The following is a 21,026-nucleotide window of genomic DNA, read 5'->3' as shown; positions in this document are numbered from 1 at the left end:
GGACAGCTGTGATATGGAGTTGGGTGGAGCTAGGGAGGAGGGGGCGTTGGTGTGTGAACTCAAAGCACCAAACGAGGGTGCGATTCAAGGGTGTCCGTCAGAACAGACGGCTCTGGCGTGACTTGCCTTTAATGTGATTCATGCACTGACTGTTGTAAACCTGTTGAGGAGGTGGATGGAGAGTTTCCTTTCAGAGCTGTAGAAATCGCTGGTTGCGAAAGCTTAGTCTGGTGATGACTGAAACTAAGATGAACATGCGACCAGCTACGCTACATGGCCAACCTCGTAGTGATGCCTTGATTTTGACCAGTATTTTCACCCTTTTGAAGCCAAGAGGACCAGAATTATGTTTCAGCACTGAAATACAATAGGGCCAAGCTGATTTTTTTTTTTTAAATGATAAAAATAAATATTTTGTGGGGTCATCATACACGGCGGTGTGTTCTCAATTTGGCTTCAGAAAGTAGCGTGACCAGTTACTACTTTAAATGCCCTAATTTTGCATGCATTCCTTCAATTTTGTAGCATGGTACCTACGGGTTACGGAGGTTAACTAGTGTGTCCACTGAGTGGGTCTGTGTCTGAAGATTGTATTTTCAACTGTCTGTCTGAATCTGTCACCTTCTTCTGGAGGAAAAGGTGTTACATGCAAGTAGCGCTGAAAGCAGAAGGAAGGAAACAGGCTTGTGAACAATTGGTGGAAACTGTGTCACTGTGAGCCTGTAAAACAAGAAGCTGCTGTGTTACATAAACTGCAGGAGGCATGTTGACATATTTATTAGCCCAGAAAGCACGGCGAAAGGTGATTTTTGTGTTTAGGACTACTGGACAAGGTATACAGTAAAAGAAAATTGTCGACAGCCAACTGGCTTACTGGAATTTGATCTGTGTTTAACTGCTAATTCTGTGCTCAGTATATTACAGGTTTTTAAACGTTGTTTAGACTTTGCATGCTCTGCTTGTAAGGCTATTGCAGCTGGAGCACTGGCTCCTTATTTATACCCAGAGAACCTGCTGTATAGCCATTCCCGCACTGCATTTTTCACAGTTGCTAAAGCGACCTTCTGCCAAGCTTTCTGTGTGCCGTTTGTTTTCTCTGGCTTGAAGTCCGCATTGGTATGTTGCAGAAGGAAATTTGCTTTCAAAAACATTTTGGGTGATGACTCCATGCAGCCTGATTAAATGTCACACAGTGCATAGGCCAATGTCGAACTGACTTATTATCATATGCACACATCTGGCCTGTTACAGGAAAAGACACCAGTGGTGCTTAATGTTTTTAAGTCCTCTGCGATTTCTTTTCTGGCTAAAATAACTCAAGGGAATTGGAAATGTAATGCATTTAGAAATCTTTTAATTTTTTGCAGATAATTAATGTTACCCAATCAGTACCTGACAAAGTCTGAATCCGAGAAATCTCTTGGCAGCAAGCCGTTTTGATCTACTGGTCTCCATGTTTGTTTGCTTACTCTCCCTCCCTGTCCCCCGCCGCCATCATCAGGCTAACCCGCCTACATAAATTGACTGGGGAAAAATTCCCGGAGCTCTTCAGAAAATGCCAGATTCCCATGTGTGACTACGAGGACCACAAGACCACCACGCCTGACTTCCTCCATCTCTATGTCAACACATTCCCCTTTCAGCTGTGTGTCCCCCCTCCATCCCCCCAGCAGAGCCACGGGGCAGAGGGTCATCATTATCTCTGATCTGTCTGAACATTAGCGAGTTTATCTCCCTTCCTGTTATAGCAGGCAGAGGAGGAGGGTGTGGGCCCTGTGTTTTCAGCAGGGTTTGAGGGACAGCTGTATCCTGTGCTTCAAGCAGGCCGTACAGGGCCGAGGGGAGCCGTGGCAGCCCCCGGGGAGCGGAGGCTCTGATTGGTCGACACAATCGATCCTGTTGACTTGGAAAATGTGGGTGCGGTGAAGAAAGCGGAGCCACATTTGTTTGTTTGTTTGTTTCCTGCCAAGCATGACTCTCGAGCCACTTTTGTCCCCAGAATGCATGAGTTATCGATTGTCGTTTCTTGGCTTTCCAGACCAAGAGAGATTTAGGGTTATGGGTTTGCATGATGGTGGATGACAGACCATACTGTAGGATTCAGTGATCAAGGGGTTTTTTTCATGAATTTAAATTTGTTTTGCAACCCACAAATGAGAAAATATTTGTGCTTTACAGCCCCCGCTTACTTTTGGTCAATGGCTGACTTCTCACTCAGATGTGCTCTTTTTGTGGTGATGCATTTAAGCTGAACAGCGAACACATGTTGGCTGATTTTCACACATTCTCTGTTTCACACATACCCTGAAAACCCCGAAGAATAACGGTGGAGGAACTGACGAAGCAGATGACACTGCTGTTCTGCAAAAGACAGATATAGCCTGCAGACGTATGTAAAGAAAATCTAACTTGCCTTGTAGGCCATAATTTAGAGCACATTCCAAAGCCCAGAGCCACATGGGAAATCATTGTTCAGTGTTGGAGCGTATATCCACATCACCTGGGTGAGAGTGGGTGAAATTTATGTAGGCTATAGGCCTACATAGGCTACCTGCAAACTAGTCGCTTTTTGGCGAAATTCGCCAAAATAGGTCATTTGTGTGATTTGTGTAGATCTGATGAGTTTTTGAAATTTGGGGGGGGGGGGGGGTTCGCCACCGAAGATTTTCACCACAATCAGTTACTAGCAATGAACCAATAACTCTTACACCACCGCCGTTTGTGGTGTTCACTCCCTGGGTGATGCTGTCATAAGATTTTCCCCGACCGTGAAGACTGCCTTACTTGTTTACATTTTGGACAGATGTGGCTCATGGGTAAATCTGTCACCTTTTTCACCCCTGATGAGTTTGCAGGTCTGGCTATATCTGGAACTAATGCGAGAAATACGTAAGACACGAAACCAAATGCATTCTATTTTAACATTCCTGGCTCAGAAGCATGTTAGCTAAATTTGTTGTCACTGTGACTCAGAATTTTTTTTTTGTGTTTTCGGTTCTGGTTTTTTCTCCCCATATTTCCCTGGATAAGGTGAGCTTGATCGCACAAGGGATCTCAGTTAAATGTCGGCGTCTGCTTATAAAGGTGATTTAAAGAGGAAAACCTTTCCCTGACTCTGGCGATAGGCCCTAGACACCCCCACCCCCCACATGTCCTGCAAAAGAATGTCCATTAACTCATTTTAAAGCATTTTTTCCCTCCCCCGTCTCCCCTTCAGCCAGCCAGAGGCACTGCTTTTACAGAGCAGTCTGTCACACTTTTTCATCTCAAAATAACTCCCCCCTTCCTCATGTCTAATGCCCTGTCTGAAGTCGAAGCAGAAGTTGTAGTTTGGGTCCTACAGAGTGGGGATGGTGCCTACCCTTGGTGCCACTGTTCTTTTCTCTGGTTTGAACCCCAGTTCTTCAGGGCAGTTATTACTATAACTATCAAATTTATAGTTGAAATTTTAGGTGTTGATCTGACTAAACATTTAAAGTATCTTGAAGTATTTTGAGAAAATAATCCAGTTTTACGTACAAAAAAAAAAGCAATTGTTTTTTTTGTGAGTAAATTTTAGTTATCTTTGAATCCACGTCCAGTCATGTTTTTAAAAGTGAACGTTGATTGCGAAAGTTGGAATCCAAGCCCAACAGGGATACGTCAGGGACAATCTATAGTTGCATACCAAGCACATTCCAGGCAACTGACTCCTACAAAGCGAACTAGCCTAAATGATTTGAATGACCAACCCCAAAAACTTTCCCTTTACTTTCTGCAGTGTAATCCCTAGGAATTTAACAGTAGCAGAAAATGTTCTGTGAGGGTCAATCCCATTTTTTTTCTGACCCATGTCTGCAATGCTAAATTGATCGAGGCAAATAATATCAAATGCCTTACGATAATGGTTCAGGGACTATAATATAGGCCTCTCCTGTTTTCTGACTCCAGCGTCTATTTCTGTCACATGAAACGGTCACGTATCAGGGTCTGAAACTAACGTTTTGTTGAAACAGTCTGGTGGATGAGAAAATTGACCAGACACTTGGAAATTTTGCCAGTCACTTCTTCAAAAATAGCAGAACTGCAAGAGCATGCTTTGTAGAGCATTTTAAAAATCTTTATGTTAAGACAAAATAGATTTCAGAATGCGATTAAATGAACAAACAATATTAATAGCAACATTTTATCTTTTCTTTTTAAAGAAGGCTGGGTTACGGGCTTCAGGCTTCCAAGCAAGGAGAATTTCATCAGCCTTTAGTCCTGAAAAACATTTGGATTAAGAAGTTTATTTGAAAAAATGTTCACTTTAGAGCATCGTTTGATTGTGCCTTTAATTTCATCAAAATCTTGTGCCCGAGGGGTTAGTGTTGAGCCTGGGTAGCAGAGGAATACAGGAACCATGTAAAAAAATATTTCTGAAATGAATGACTTGCAGTTTTCATTTCAGCATATTGCCTGGGAATTGTCATCAGCTGTGTTTCATGGTTCAATGGATTCGCCGAGTGTTTGCATCTTGGCAATCACTTATCGGAGAGATCGGCCCCACGCGGGATACGTGCCGAGATCAGCATTTTTTGATTGTTTCACACAGCAGCCTTATCCTATTAACCAAATTAATCGATCAAATTGTTTTAAGACACTCATCAAGCTGCTTTGTTCTTACTACTGCAAAAGAACGAAACAGAGCACATGAAATAAAGGAACGCTACCTTGGTATCTGGCAGGGCGTTATCATTCCCTTTTTTCATTAGAAAGCTATTTTAGCAAGCTTATCTGGCTAGGAATCTAGATTTAACAAAATCATACCTCGCTGAGTTTTATACCTATAGGTCTTGGTTGTTCTCTTGACGTAGGCAACATCCATGGCTCGTTTGGCATATTTGACAACCGCTTGTCCAGACAGCAGGTTTTTTACCTGGTAAAATACCAGATAGTCCTTAGTTGTGTGAACAAGAGAAGCCACTAGATTGCTGAAGAAGTTAATACTGCAATGTTTTGTGTTCCATGTGCGAAAGAGGCTTTAGTCTGGCTCGCTAGCGTAATCAGTGCATCCCAGACAGCGTTACACTGAGATGTCATGTCTAGCTTGATGACAACACTGGCAGCGGACATATCTCAGCAATGGTGAGATGGGAGCCCCAGAGTTTGGCCTGAAGGCCAACCTTCGCCCCCACCCCCTTCTCTCCATGCGCAGACTTCCTTTATCAGCCCAGCTCACGCGCTTCCTGCCAGCCTGTCAGGGCGCTGAAGCCAGGGGTCACCTGCCAGCATGGCAGCAGGGGAAGGAGGCGGATATGACTCACGTCCCCTTTTGACAGCCGCCTTTCCCACTGCCTCTTAGTTCAAATCTCCGGAGGACGGAGGTTCTGCTCTTCTGCTCCGGCTGCTCTGCTCGGAGCTAATCACTGGACGGGTCGGTTGTTTCTCTTGAAATTTTCATATATCTTCTGCCATCCCCGTCCGATTGATTATGTTTTGGTGGATGTGCGGCAGAGAACTAACAAGCATGTCATTTGGTATCTGATATCTGCTGTTCTGTTTTGGTGCATTAGGCTCCTATATTGTACTAATGTAATTTCAGCTTTGATCCACCCAAGGCAGAGTTTATAACTTCCTGTTGATAGCATCTATTTTTTTAAACAGTCAAAGGGGTTTTTCAGCTCAGGTCAAATTAACCATTGGTAGCAATTAACAGGTTTTTTCCTTCTGTCCGCTAAGGGAGTTCCCAGGATTGGTCAAATCAAGGCTGCCCAGTGCCTTTATCTCTGGCAGGAAGTAGGCTATTTTACTCACTGCAGTCATCATTTAGCCTATTGCTGTCTTGTTTGTCACAAGCAATATAACTTAGTGAAACTTGTACAAAGGCATCTGATTCAGTTGGCCATTTGAACATGATGAAAATCTTGCAGTGATGTATGCATATTACCAGGTACTTGTAATCTGCTAAAAACAGCACAAGGCATTTTATAAGATACCCTGTTCAATGAAAGGTACTCAACCTCAGCATCCCCCCCCCCCCCGTCCCACATCCTCACCCCACCTTCCCCCAGCTGGGTCTGACAAAGACACAGTCATCCTTGAGATTTCACGCTACGCTGTGTTCTCAAGCTCAACTGCCCTTTGGGTTAGAAAAAGTTGAAAAAAAAATTATTTTAAAGCTCATTCCAATCCTTTTCCAGGAAGTGTCCGCTCTGGGAGCTCTTCTTCCAGGGCTCTGCCTCCTGCAGAGCTGCATCTCTGCAGCTAACCTCAGCTAACCACAGTGCACTGTCCTGGAGGGCCCCCGGCTGGGTGGTGTCTCTCCATTGTTCAGTGGCCCTGGCTGCAAGTTTCGTTTGCCTGTTATTATTATTATATTTTTTTTTTTACATGATGAGTTATTGTTAAGACATCTTCAGCTGTAGGTTAACAGTGAGCTATTATACTGTCTTTACATTGTTGAATTGAGAGCAGCATTTTCTTTCCCCAGGCTAATTTACATCCATTCTGCACTGTCCAAAATGCCTAGTCTGTTATTTAAACTGATTTAAGTACCTATACAGTGAGAAAAGTTGTCTTTCTATTTATAACTATTCAGATTTTGTCTCCCTAAGTAGTAATTCTTGAAAAATGATCTTGGATATTTTAATTGTGTGTTGTTAGTTTTCTGTTAGCACCTTTGCTGGTCAGCTTTTCATCTGGGATTTAATAATAACTTCCTTTAGTAGGGCCTTTAGTTAACACCCAGCAGCTAAATGACTACAGCCAGTAGGAGATCACATTTCCATTAGCACATGCTGTGCAATATATCACTGTCATTCCTCATCCATTAGTCAGTGATAACAAGCCTGAGCTCAATTATCAGCTTCTTCGAGACACAGTGTTAACAGGTTGGAGACTCAGGGCTTGGTGCTCAAGCTAGCTAGATGTAGCTGTTGAGCTTTGCATGACTGAGAAATCATGAGAAGTGCACCTTGCAATAGAGGTTACAAAACCAGATGTTTAGTTGATGCTGTTTTTTCCTGCATTTGAAGGTTTTACGCGGGCCACAACTGTTTTGACTCAAGAAAATCACTGTTGCATAATTTTCAAATGGGAATTACAAGCTTTCAGTCAGTACAGTGGTCTAAAATAGCTAGGTGTCCAGAAACATATCCAAAATCTCTCCAAAATTGAATAAAATGCTTTTTGTCCATTATAAAGCATATAAATGAGCCCCTTATGAGGGTTTAAGATGAAACATTGCTATCAGATTAAAAAAATCATGCAAAAATATTGTCACACAATGCGGTACAGTACCTAAATGTGTAATAATTAACTCGTGTGTATTTCTATACTCTATACTCTGTACTCTTATATGTTTTCTTGTATGGGGATGAGACAACATGAGAGCAATTTTCACCCGTCCACCAAGTTTTGGCAATGTTCCAGCTCTGACGTCATCACTGTTGCATGCTTCACAAAAACTATTACACTTCCATCTAACGCTTACATTACAGTGTGAAATATTTACATTATATAACACCACTAACCTATTTAAAGATACTCAATTTCAAAAATAACGTATATAACCGAAATATTTTGAGCGGTAATACTTACATAGCAATGATGAAATCTCCTCTATGTTCAGTAGATGGAGACAGAGACAGTATCAATGATATTGTTCTATTCGCTTCTGTTTTGCTCCAGAAAACAATGTCAGCTAGGTCTATCAGCAAACATATGGCTTAGCTATGTTCAGAAGTCCTCAATAATAATAGTATTTTCCAAGAAATTACGAAATATCCTTGAACACGTTTCGTTAGGTGCATCGTATTTGTCTGCTAACAGAGTGAATGCGTAAGTGAATGCTATGCGATAGCGATGCTAAGAATATTTTCTGTTATGCTGACCTATAAAACGCTATTCCAAAAGCAGAATTAGACATGTTATACATCGTTAGAAAGCTTATACTCTCGCCTACTGAATAAATGAATTGTCAATCAAGTCAGACTGTACTAAAAAGGGCGACGACGCCGTAAACAACAGGTGTGGTGTTTCGCACAGCTATTTTGGAAGATACCCAGGCGTCACAGATGCGCGTATATTTCCCAAACGGATTGTCCAAGACAATATATGACCACGCAGTCTCAAAAGGGACATCTCTACACGTAAAACCAACAGTAAGGTTTTATATTTATTCAATATTTAGTCCCAGATATTGACTGTAGAATGACATGGTATCATTTTAAAAAACTTTTTCTCGTTTATTTCGTTATTCAGTGAGCAGCGTTTTCACTGCTGTATAGGCATATCTTAGGGCTATTGTCGGGTTTATCTTGTTGCTATGACGGAATACGATTTTTTAGTGGTGAAAGAATATTTTTATTAATGCCAAGATAGACAATATTGTCCATTATGTCAAGGGTGGGGGGTGTTTTTTAGATGAGACTGCAGGGAGGGGGTGCGTGTTAAATGAACGACCGGAGCGACAATGGTGGGGCTGCGAAACTCCGTTTTCGGCATAGTTGTCATGTATCGTCTGCTAATGAAACTAAAACAACGCGTTTCTGTATTCATCTCACACGTTGGTTGCAGTAGCACCGAATGTTTGACTTTAGTAATCTAGGCACGCGGGCGTGCCCACCACTAGGGGCTGTGCGCTAAGAGGTTAATTGCATAAAAGAATGAAGTGGACAGATGACAAGAATTTTTATTGCCTGCATTTCAATGCATTGTAGTGGTCTCTTGAAGACAAGAACTTTACATTCTGAATGTAGCTAAATATAGAGAGATGATGCATCGAGTTGACCGTGGCACTAAAGCTGGATCGACCACAGTCGCTGTCACACAGTCACTGTCTGAGTTCTTTTAGCCAGGAAAAACTTAAAGTATGAAAGAAGAACTCCCGTGAAAAGATTGGGTATGGCCCTCCTTGGTGACTCAAGGCAGCTAGATTACCAACCAGGTTTTGCATAAATTGAAAGCACAAAAAAACATTGGAAAACAGATCATAAGTATAGTGTCATTTTGGAAAAACCGCATTAATTGATTATAATGTAACAATCTTTGTAGACCAACCATTCACTAAAACTTTGAAGTATAACCACAATTAAACATTCAGTTTAACAATTAGTCACAATGTTAGCTTTTATTGATGTTTTATCTCATTATATAACTTCCTGTTGTCATAGTTAGACTGTTTCTTACACGATTATGACATGAAATGAAAAATTTTACTCAGAGAGTTTTAAAGTGTAAGTGTGTATACACTATATACACAAAGTCCCTAGTCTTAATTTTTAGCACATTTGTACTTCATGTTTCTCATTGTGTGTCCAAAGAAGCCCATCCCTTTATTCTCTCCTTGGAGTATTACAGTCTAAAAGGAACAATAAGGTGGCTTTGTCTGTTGAATGATCTCAGACTCTGTGACTTCGTGAGGCAGTAGGAATGCCATGACCCCTTCTTCTAGAAAGGTCACTGTGATGTCATTGAATTTATGAAAAAAAAACACACACACACACTCTCCACACCACAACCACCACTGAACCAACCAAATAATCAAGCGGTAGGCCTACATTTATGCACATATTACACATTCAAATAAACCTTTTTTTGTCGATTGAGGAAATGTTCCTTTAATATTGAGAACTCTAAAGCTGATGTCAGCCTGTTTCTTTATCATTTCAGATGACAGGGTGGTGTCCTTTCTTCCATGTGGCCGATTTTGGCCATTGAATTTCATGCCAGCAGGATCCAGGAGTCTCCGTCTGTTATGGCGATGTTCGATGAGAATGTGGATGTGGGGAACCTGCTGACCTCTATTCACTTGGATAAGTACCTGGAAGTCTTCAGGCAGTCTGGGTTCCTCCAGGCCAAAGACTTAATTCATCTCAACAATGAGACTCTCAATCAGTTGGGGATAACTGCCACAGGCCACAGGAAGCGCATCCTCAAAATAGCAGCACAGATCCGTGGACAAAGCCAGGAGCCTCTGTTCGACCGCTGCCAGTCCGAATCTGCCATCCACTTGGCGTTTCCAGGGGCACCGGGTGGGTCGGGACCTCCATCTCCCCCATGCGGGGTCCCCGTGTCCCTCGGTCATCATCGGAACAGCTCTGTCCCAAACCTTCCATCAGCGATTGCAAACTCTCACCCGAAGCATAGCGGGGCACTGGTTAAGCCAGTGCCCAAGCCCAGGACTGTGTTCCACAAGTCCAAAATGGAGCCTCTACTCTCCTGTCCAGCTCCGGAGTCCAGACTAACCAAAGGAGTATCTCAGGAATCTCTGTGCTTCATGGTGGTGGAGGGTTTCGCTCCTGGAGAGTCCGACTTGGAGGACCCGGGTTCCGACCTGAGGGGGGGATCTTGTGAGAGGTGTTTGAGTAACTGTTCAGAGTCTGGCGGAGATCTGCCCCCTGTGCCTCCAAGGCTCAATCGGGGGATACCTCCAGCCACTTTCAGGGTTCTTTCATCACCCGCTAGGGAAGGTCAGAGCCAGTTTACCCCTCCTTCCGCCTCCTCCTGTCCCGGAACACCCTGTACCCAAGGGGAGCCTCCCTTCCTCCCTTCTACCAGTCCCCCTCACTGCCCCATGGAGATGGTCTCCAATGAAATCTACTGGGGCACTTTACCCGGCCCTGAGGCCCCTAGGTCAGAAATAAACAGGAACCGCCCCGTCCCACTACCCCCTCCCCGGCAGGAGCTCAACACCTCTATGGAGAGAAACAGGTACAGTCATCCGCCTCCAGAGTATTGCCTTTCTTTTCCACTATGCTCATGGAGTTTAGTGAACAAACAATGAAAACGCAACATGCTCCAACCGTGAAGAATTATGCTGATTTTTAAAATAATATCAGCCACTTTTTCCTTGCATAGATTGGGTGCACTCATACCCTGATAAGGCAGGGTTGATTTCAGGGTTTCCCCCAACGATACGCCTCCCCTAAATTACCCAGTGCCTCTTCTAATGTTAAGGGAAAAACGCAGAAATCTGCACTTGTTGCATTCTGTTATAAAAAACAAGCTTATAATAAATTTTACAATGCAAAAAGGACCTGCCATCTTTTAAAAACACTTTATTTTCTTACCAGTCTCTAGCCCAATCACTGCATTAGCAGCCAGTATCAAATATAACTGCTCATGTGGTCTGTGGCATACCATCACAGGTGCGATGATTGTCAAGGGATAAACGTTTTGAAGATGATGCAGTACCCACCAAGCTAAATGTGTTCCACTGCTGCAGATCACATGCGTTAAATAAATAAGAAAATACTTATTTAGAATCAACTAAAGGCGGAAAATGGTTACATTTTACTGGTGTAACATAACGTTGCTAACATAGAACATAATCAGGCTTTTTGAACAACATGGTTGATATCATGAGTGGCCTAAAATGGATATAAATGTTTTTCTTACCATTTTGTACAACCCCTGTTCCTAAAGTAGGGCAGCCATTGATACCATCTTCAAGTGGTTCTTGGGCGAGACTAGCATCACATGTACTGTTTCAGCTAAACGCTTTCACGACAAACTGATATTGTAGCTACCCATCTAAAATATTAACTTTATACATGACAATGTCATTAAATAGCCTGTCCATAAAGGACACTGGATAGATGCTAACCATGTCAAACAAGCGTGAATATGATTGCAAATGGGGCCATGGGAATCGGAGATGACCTTGCGTGGCATTGCTTCTAACAGAACGTAACTGCAGCGAACTAATACCTACCAGACATGCATTGGACTAATAATTTTCTTTGAATTAAGTCCTGAATTCATGTGATTGGTTAATTTTAATAATAAACAAATACAATGCTTCTCATGGGTGGTACTGTACATGTCAGAATCACATGTCTGAAATCATGCTGCGAAATGCAAATTTTGGGTAACTGTCTATATTATGCTTGTGAATAATAAAAAAGGTATCTCTTGTTAGCATGCCTCTCTTTTTCCCCCATACAAAAGCACTTCCTTTTTTCAGCAGCCCCCCCTAAGCTTGTGTGAGTTTAGTTTCTGGTGAAAGTGGTGGAATCATTCCTTCCTGCAGAAGTCCAGAAATTGGTAGATCCTGCCACAATGCATAATAACCACACTGGGCACTGGCCATACAGGTCATGGGCTATGAGTGACTTGACATTGGTTTGTTCATTTCTTTGTTCATTGCCTTCCGCATTTAATACTCATCGTAAGTCCAGGTACAAATCTCCCTGTGACTGGATTTTAAAACTGGCATCAAAAGCAGTTTGAGGTCCTCAGCCCTTCATTGGAGAGCACTAACTTCCTGCCTTTGAACACACACAATTTTCACAAGACATCGAAATACAAAAGGCATTGTGACTGAGGGTGTTTAGGTTTGTGTGGGAGAGGTGTACGCTGCATCACTGAAGAGCAATTTTACTATGTTTCAGACCCTTCCTTGGCCCAACCATTCAACTTTTTACGTCTTTTTGTGGAAGTATTCCCTAACAGTGTATTAAAAGATGATTGAAAAACCCAAACAGAACCATTGGATCATCATTGTGAACAGTGAATGTATCTGTGGGGAGGAAGATATAGAGTGAATTGTTTTATTCAATCGCTGTTCAAAGCACAGAATGTGGAGGTGTTAATGACCACACAGACTCTCAGCTCAGCGGTATGAGAAGAACGGGTGAAAACCAAAAAGTCTCCTCTCCTGAAGTTTTTTTTGTCTTATTTTGTGAGCTTCAAAGCCAAGGCACTGGGCCCCAATTTGTCAAAAGTGAGAACAAATAAACAAAATAGTATTGTCATACTTCCACAGTAGATTCACAACACTTCAGTGCATAACTGCATTGCCTTGTTGTCGACTAATTAGACTGCACTTCCCCATTTCATTTCCTGGCCTGATGATGTTTACTTGTTGTGGCCACATTGGACGAAATAAATGACTGGCTCAGCCTTGCCTAGAAACTCAGCAGGGCTTACAGAAGTTACTAATTAAATGGCAAAACAGTGGGAAAGCTGTAAAAAGTCAGCTTCTGCCCTTAGGTTAATTAATGTGTTGTCATGGTGAGAAGGAAGTGTGCTTGATGTGGGGATGTGTACCCAGATAATCTCACATTGAAGAATGGTGAAACATTAAGTCCTCGCAAGTGAATTGCGCCGCAAAGGAAATGTGTGAGCAGGTACACTTTGAGTTACATGGAGTTCAGTTAAAATTGATAAATGGTTGGTTAATCTGTGTAGAAAAAAATAGCGTATATCTAAACATGGAAGTACATGAGCGGTAGTTTAATGAAGAGTATCACTTTTGAGTAAACGGATGTGAAAAAAGCTTTCTACCTCATTTGAGTTGTTAAGGGTACTGAGAAAGGCTCGGGATTCGGTGACAATAGCCACATTTCCATCCGCCAGGCTTTTCACAATGACGAAACCTGCCTACTGCCTAGTGTTCAACTGAAATTTCCAAGGTTCACATCAGGTTTATTTTCATTTTGGTACCAACAATCTATGTTCACACAATTAAAGTAATTATTTGTATGATTGTTAAATGGGTGCAGCAGTAGCAGTTGAAAGTACCATGATATGCATCTACAGTATATATTCACTTTTTAAAGAATAGCTAAACGTATTGAAATACTTTTTAGTAGAAAAGAGGCATTTATTTATGGAGTGGGGGGCACATTGGTGATTATGTAGTGAAGTGATGTAATTCCTAAAATTGTATTAAGATCATGAGTTCATGAGTGTACAGTGTTAACACTATTTGCACTTGGGAATGGCACTGTAAACACCTTTAGTACAACAAAATTAAATATTCTTATTCAAAGATCCTCTATGTATATTCCTCTCAAGTGTAAAAAGATACAGTGCAGCATGATACAAAACCTTTTATATGAAAAATAATTATCTGCTTTCTGTTTATGATCATGTCGTTGAAGTCTGTTTGTTTTATAAACAGAACTAGTGTCAGTAAATTTCAGTTTGGCCTTCAGAGGGCCAAGCATAAGAGACATGTCAAAACATGCAACTCCCAAACAAACTTGTTTGAAATGCATTAAGTACTTCATTTTTACCTCTGAATCACTGTGCCATTTTTAGTCACAGATATAGAATGATAACTGTCCTACAGTGAAGGCTTTGTCCGTCAGATGTGTGAAGTTATACATGCAGTGAACTGTAATTTAATTGGTGTATTGCAGTCATTATGCAGTGCATTTCAGCACAGTACATTTGAGAAATGTTCTTTTGGGACTACCTGTTTTTTCCACCAAAAAATGATATATAAAGTAACTAATATATGAAGGAAATTGTTTAAAGAGAATTCTTTTTTTCCAGTCTACCTTCTAATTTACATAATTAAAAGACTTGTAAGCATGTAATAGGCTATACCTTGTGAAACATATTTGTAGTGTATGCATAACTTGTATTGAGAGCATACCCACTGGATAGGAAACGGTTGAATTTTATAAGCATGTAATAATATCTATGAGCCAGAGTGCGATTCTGAAAAGGTTTGTGTTTCTGTTTCATAGCACTTTAAACAACAGCCCACCAGAGACACCTGAGAGAACGCTTGGTAAGCTTCCTTCCTTCCGTAGAATTGAATTAATAACCACAGGAAAATTCCCACACTGCTCACAGACAGAAATAAAAAAGTTAACTGTTTGGTCATGCCCTCATATCAATAGTTTACTTGTGCATGTTACAGTTTGAATGTGCACGTAACTAAAATTTGTATTGGAGTGAATTAAAAAAATAATTTTCTTGTAATCATGTTCATTTCTGTGAATGAGATGAGCCCACATCCTCGTTGAAAAGGATAAAGAAGCTACACTGATATCGATCTGTGCAGTGCTCTGGCTCTTTTTGTCCTTGATCCTGCACGTATTCAGTGTGGCTGTAGTCAATCTGTAATGAAGACACGTTTGTTATGCAAGCCAAGTGACTTTGTTCTTCCAAAACAGGCGGCCGGGGAGACCCAGACGAGATCAGCCCTTACTGTGAAACGGTGTTTCAGAACAACAAGCAGCTTGAAGACACCAAGGTGAGCACCGCCTGGGAAAAGAATAAATATACAGGTGGCTTGCTTTCTGAAGGAGCAGGGCATGTGCAGACCTGAGAATGGCTTCTCATCAATGGTTAACTTCCTGGTTATTAACACGATTTCTGCAAGAACCAGTCTGTTGTGTAAGTCCCACCTGATTAATAGTTTACTCCTATCTACCAGATAAGTATCTCTAACTTTTTGTTAGATCTCATTGGAAATCATTTTGTTGGATTTTCTCTTCACCTGAACTTTGGATTGGAAAAGATAAATCCCTCATGAGATACTGACATTGAGAACGTTGTCACTCCAAATAAGCTGTATTTCACTCTATCTAATAAAACTTACCGTATGTCGCTTTGGATAAAAACTTCTGCCAAATAAATGTCATTTAATATAAAGTAAAACAAGCCAAATGGTGTTATGGGGTCTGAAAACCTACCAGCTCCTATACATTTTTAGTTTGATTTTGTATTTGGTGGAGGGTATTGATCGTAGGACCATAAATCTATGGGGGATGACAGATTGTTACAACCTCATATGAACATACATTGTATTAAATGTATTGTTTACTACTGTGTAAAAAATACAAAATGTTTTCGGTTTTTGCAGTATTTATGTGCTTAAAATGTCTCTAAGGATGAAAATGTTGATCCGGAGGTCTGTGCAGTTACTGAAGTCTTATTCACAGTTTCTCTGTTTTAACACAGTTTTGTTTCCTGCTGGTTACTCAAAGGTTGCAAGGACCAGAAGTGAAGCAGGGACTGGGGCTCTGAAAAAAGATGAAAGCACAAAAGGAGAGGATTCTGGGTAAGAGAACTGCATCCTGGGTCCTGGCGATGTGATTTACTGGGCACCAGGGCACAGGGCAGCTGGCACTGCCACAGTCTCTTGATTAAACTCAGGCAGGCCTACGTGGGCGTGAACAAAAAGATCTTTGTGTTGGTGTTGACTGCACTCTTTCAGGACGGCACTCTGCCATTTCCAAATGCTCTCAGATTACCCTGCTGATTCCCTGCTTTCATCCTCTGTGATGCCGTCTTGCATGTCTGTATCTACAGACTCAAGTCTTCAGATGTAGGTAACGGTAGTTATGTTTCATTTTTATTTCTGACCATTGGGATATCTGCACAAAAGTCCTTGTTTGAACTGCCTCCAAGGAGTGGATCTCATTTGTAATGGCTTGCATGTTAAGCTATTTTAAATGCGTATCCTAGAAGTAGCAAACTAGGTAAACATGGAATATGCTGAGAGAGACCAGCATGGTGGCACGGCCCAGTGGTGCATTGTGATTACACAGCTGTTCTCACAGTAGGCAGTTGTGGCGGTTATGTGGGTGACGGGGTTTCTGTTCCCAGGCCGTCGCCCCCGTCCAGAACTCTACGTCCCTCTCTGCCCATACACAGCGGGTCCCAGAGCTACTGCACAGTGGGGATCGCTGGGCGGTGCCTATCCATGCCCCCCAGGCTGTACCCGGGGGAGCTGGACGAGGACCAGACCATCTCCCCCTACGCCAGCTACACCTCCCAGTCCGAGCGAGCCGCCCCCATCATCAGCGGCTGGCTGGACAAGCTGTCGCCTCAAGGGTACGAGCCGCCGGGGCTGCTGCGGCCCTCCTCCTGTTGCGTCTCTTCCCCTCTGCGGAACTGTCTGTGCTTCGTGTCTGTCTTCCCAAACCGGTGTGTCTGTGCCTCCTCTCTTCTCTGATGTTTATATGCTGTCATGTTGTCATGTTGTTCTGTGTTTCTCGGCCTGAATGGAAATGACCTTAGAATAGAGTAGATGACGGTTGTGCACAACGCTAAATTTTGAATTTGAATTTCATTTGAATTTTATCAGCAAACAGGATGCGGAACTGCGATTTGAATTTTAATAAAAGGAAGTAGAATGAAAATTCAATGAATTCATGTGATTTAGGTGTAGTTTACAGTGAATGCTATGGATACATTTGACACCCTAACTAGTAGTAAATCCATTAATATATACACACAATGGCAACTTCTATACAAACTGAACTCATCAACTAGGTTTAATAAAAATGATTTAGAAAATGCATTCAAGGCTGATATTGTTCTATCAAATCCACCATATTCTGTTATATAGTATAGCTGCTTAGTTAATGGGACCACTTCTTTTTTGTTCATTCTGGTGACAAATAACACACTATGCCATATTAATGCAATGTGTAAATAAGCAATGCCTGAAGTGACACATCATTAATCTAGTTAATCTAGTATGTACTACAGTTGGGAATCATTTCTGGAAATGAATGATTTCTTTGAATTGCAGTGAATTAAATTACTCTTCCTGTCATTCCAATTCATATTCCAATTTGACATCCTGTGGGGTGTGGCTTGTTCAATTCAAATTCAAACTCTTAAAATTCTGCATTTTGCACTACCCTGGTAGTTGATGAGATGTCTTTGTAAATAATATGTAGAATTTATTATTTTCTCCACTTCTTTCACATTCTGAACCATTTTGTATCTTATACAAGAAAAATCCAAAAATTTAAATGCTTTTACAACAAATGTAAAAAATTTCTTGTTTGAGAAATCAATGCCTTTACATTGGAATTTCAATATGTAGTTTTGTAACGGGGTGAATTTTAACTACATTGTATTACATTAACATGTTGATTTTGTTTCATCTAATGAAGTGGAATATGGGACATTGTGCTAAAAAATGGTATACAGGTGTTAAAACTGTTGATTAACAGCACTAACTAGCACATTTGTATTGTTCCAGAAACTATGTGTTCCAGAAGCGATACGTGAAGTTTGATGGCAAAAATCTGATGTATTTCAGCAATGAGAAGGTACTGATAAGCATTGGTAATTTTAAGACCGGAGTTGTCCATTTCAGGATGAGCATTGTGCATTTGAGCATGTCGGGTCATTACTTCTCCACTTCATTCATTTTCAAACTACATTTGAAAATTAGCAGAGAACTCTGCTTTGAAGCAGTTGGCAATCTGCTCTGTCACTGTCGTTGCATATGTGGATGCAGAAGTAGTCATAAATTCTTGTGTCATGGAAGGCAAAATTTTTAAGACACGCATCTTCTCCTTTTTTTTTTGCAGTGTCAGAATTTATTATTGTGTTTTGATGTTAAGATACTATTACTATGCAAGTCGCAAGGCTGTAGTTTCAAGAAGTTCCCTTTTATAGAGCATTGCATAGTTTGCTGTGTTTGTTGTTTACCAAGCCTTATTTGACACCCCCCCCCCTCCTGAAATGGTTTCTCCTCCAGGAAGTTTATCCAAAAGGCGTAATTCCTTTGGCTGCGATACAGATGGCCCGCACTGCCAAAGACAATAAATTTGAGGTTGTGACGAGCCACAGGACGTTCCTCTTCCGCGCAGATAACGAAGGTAAACACGCGTTATTTCGAGAGCGGGTGCGCAAAAGCACGCAGCAGACCTGACCTCAGAGCTCAGACCCTGCGAACATTTAACCGAGTGTGTGGCGTCAGCCGCAAAACATGCGGACGGCTAACGCTGGCCCAGTTACCGTCAAACGTGAATTATCCGTCTTATTCCTGTTTGGCAAAAGCCATGGTGAATCCAAGCAGGGCGTGTGGGATTTTTGCCTGGCTGAAGGAAGAAGAGCAAAAAAAACACAAGTTTTCCTTTCCTACTGCAGCCCTGAGGAACAAATGGTGTGGCACACTGCAGGAGAGAGTCAAGGAGCAGCTGGTGTTCGGAAGGCCAAGGTTTGGCCCTGGCAACCACTGCCAAAAGAGCGGCTTTCTGGAGCTCAAAGGGACCAAGTCCAAGATCCACGCTGCCATCTACACTGACCAAGTGTGGCTGTACAAAAGCGAGCAGGTGATCTCATGGTCCTGGAGGGAAAACAATCACTCTCTTCTTCCTGAACTAAGGCCCAGTGCCCATAAAGCCCCCCCAACAGTAGAGTAGTCAAAGCCAGTCCAAAATACATACTCACTCTTAATTGAAACCCGTTATATTGCTTTTCCTCAGTTCTTGGAACTGTGCAGAGATACAGTTGAGTATAAGTGGTTAGAAAAGAATGGTTGCATATGTATTGACTTTGTTTTCTGTTACATGCTTCGTTTTTGTATTATATTGTGTTCATTTTCCATTTTGCTTCTATTCCAGTGTTTTAAGAATGGAATCGGGATCACTTTAATAGAGGTCAGAGGCTCTACCATCAGAGACGGCAAGAGCAAAAGCTTCGACCTGATAACTCCCTACAAAACATTCAGGTAAAGTTGCCCCAGAAATCCACAGCACCACTGGCAGCAAAAAAGCTTTTTTTTTTCTCAACCAGTCTCGTTGGCTGTGTAGCCATTTTCAAGTCTCAATGTCATTCCGATCACGTTCCCTGTATAAATGGCTCCCGGGCTGTTTGATGACATTGGTGGCAGTCGGCTGCCTTGCGGACGGCGGAATGGGCAGCCCTCCCCTGGCTGAATGTAGCTGTGCTCAGGCTGTGCAGTGGGAGGGCAGCGCGTGGGGGGGATGGAGCACAAAGGGCCCTGTGGTAGCCGTAGGAACGCGTGACCTCAGACATCAGCCATGTAACGAACCATGCCCCTCCCACAGCTTCACAGCCGAGTCGGAGCGGGAGAAGAAGGACTGGATGGAGGCCCTGCAGGAGGCCATCGCCGAGACGCTCTCCGATTACGAGGTGGCTGAGAAGATCTGGTCCAACCGGTCCAACAAGATCTGCGCCGACTGCAAGGCCATCAATCCCGACTGGGCCTCCATCAACCTCTGCGTGGTCATCTGCAAGAACTGCGCAGGTGAGGCAGTCTGAGGGTAAAGGGCAGGCCTGCAGGGTTCTTTAGTGCTGTAAATGAAGGGATAGCATGGGTTAAATGTGCCTGTGTTGACAGCCTGTGTTTGAAGAGAAACAGAATATTCAAAATAGCATTCTCTACACCAGTATACTGTAGCTGGAGTGCTAAACCCAGTGATGACATAAGCACTTCTTTGGTCATGTGAACCTTGTTAAGATTACTACAAGAGAGTGTAATCTCTGTGGGAGGGGTCTGGATTTCAGTGGGAGCAGATAAAATGTCAGCACTGCTGTCCCTCTCTTTGTTCATTTTGTCTGCAGGTCAGCACAGAGGCCTGGGAACAATGGTGTCCAAAGTTCAGAGCCTGAAACTGGACACCAGTGTGTGGAGCAATGAGATTGTGCAGGTGAGGTTGGGAGACAGGGGGTGGGGCATGAGAAGGAGCTTGATTCATTCTTACCACAGCACACTTTAAGAAAGCAATTCACAGAAATGCTGCTTTTTTATACATTTCTTAAACAGCAATTTTCATTCATTTAATGATTGCCAGAATCATAATCATAAAATGTCTGAAATAAAAATTTTCACACTTGCTTAAAGTCAGAACTGTGATTTAAGGACAAGGCACTTTGGAATTTGATTGAATCAGGAGCATTTGTTTTATTTTATGCAACTGAAACGGCTCAGTCTCAGATTGCTCCTTTTATTCTGTAAGTGATTTTAATGCAGAAGTAACCAAAAGCTACAGTTTGGCTCACTGTGTTGAGTTTTTGGTGGAGGTCTCTAACGTTCTAATGTGTGTTTTTTTTTTTTTTTTTTTGCAACAGCTCTTCATCATGCTGGGCAACGACAGGGCCAATGAGTTTTGGGCGGCGCGCCTGTCTCCGGCCGAAGAGCTGGACTGCGACGCCACGCCGGAGCAGCGGCGGGAGTATGTCATCCTGAAATACCGCGAGGGCCGCTACCGGCGCCCCCACCCCGCCTTCAACACACAGGAGGAGCTCCTCAAGGTGCTCCAAACATGGCAACCCATGCTCCACATCATACAGTATATGTACAATACCATATTTTCCTGTTCAGCGTAGATAACATAATAACTAGTTAAACAAAGGAACTGTTGGCTGGGAGATGGTAATGAGGTTCTGGCTCTTCAGAAATGAAAATTTCCAGAGACATGCTAGTGCCCTGCTCCTGTTTACTTGGTTACTGGTTTCTATTCTGAATTCCACAATATCAGCATGAAGAAAGCTCTCCAAGAGTAACTGCAGGGTAATATGGTCTGTTCAGTTTATATTTAAGGAAAGGA

At 42.2% G+C, this 21,026-nt stretch overlaps 1 protein-coding gene across 5 annotated transcripts in view; it reads left to right on the top strand.

Moving 5' to 3' along the window:
* Positions 1-21,026, top strand: part of arap3 (ArfGAP with RhoGAP domain, ankyrin repeat and PH domain 3) — a 42,800-nt gene that overhangs the window by 6,855 nt on the left and 14,919 nt on the right. For 4 of the 5 annotated variants that reach the window (XM_035409556.1, XM_035409557.1, XM_035409554.1 and 1 more), the window contains 12 exons: positions 9,634-10,674; positions 14,445-14,488; positions 14,877-14,956; positions 15,693-15,766; positions 16,315-16,542; positions 17,705-17,774; positions 18,209-18,329; positions 18,601-18,785; positions 19,077-19,183; positions 19,524-19,723; positions 20,041-20,126; positions 20,548-20,730. In XM_035409556.1, the coding sequence (XP_035265447.1) occupies positions 9,659-10,674; positions 14,445-14,488; positions 14,877-14,956; positions 15,693-15,766; positions 16,315-16,542; positions 17,705-17,774; positions 18,209-18,329; positions 18,601-18,785; positions 19,077-19,183; positions 19,524-19,723; positions 20,041-20,126; positions 20,548-20,730 (2,394 nt within the window). In that variant the 5' untranslated portion in view covers positions 9,634-9,658. The remainder of the gene's footprint in view (positions 1-9,633; positions 10,675-14,444; positions 14,489-14,876; positions 14,957-15,692; positions 15,767-16,314; positions 16,543-17,704; positions 17,775-18,208; positions 18,330-18,600; positions 18,786-19,076; positions 19,184-19,523; positions 19,724-20,040; positions 20,127-20,547; positions 20,731-21,026) is intronic. The other variant, XM_035409558.1, reaches the window with a different exon arrangement.

The sequence above is a fragment of the Anguilla anguilla genome, chromosome 3 (genome assembly GCF_013347855.1).
Source record: "Anguilla anguilla isolate fAngAng1 chromosome 3, fAngAng1.pri, whole genome shotgun sequence".
NCBI classification, from domain to species: Eukaryota; Metazoa; Chordata; class Actinopteri; order Anguilliformes; family Anguillidae; genus Anguilla; species Anguilla anguilla.
This window is presented reverse-complemented; position numbering and strand designations above follow the sequence as displayed.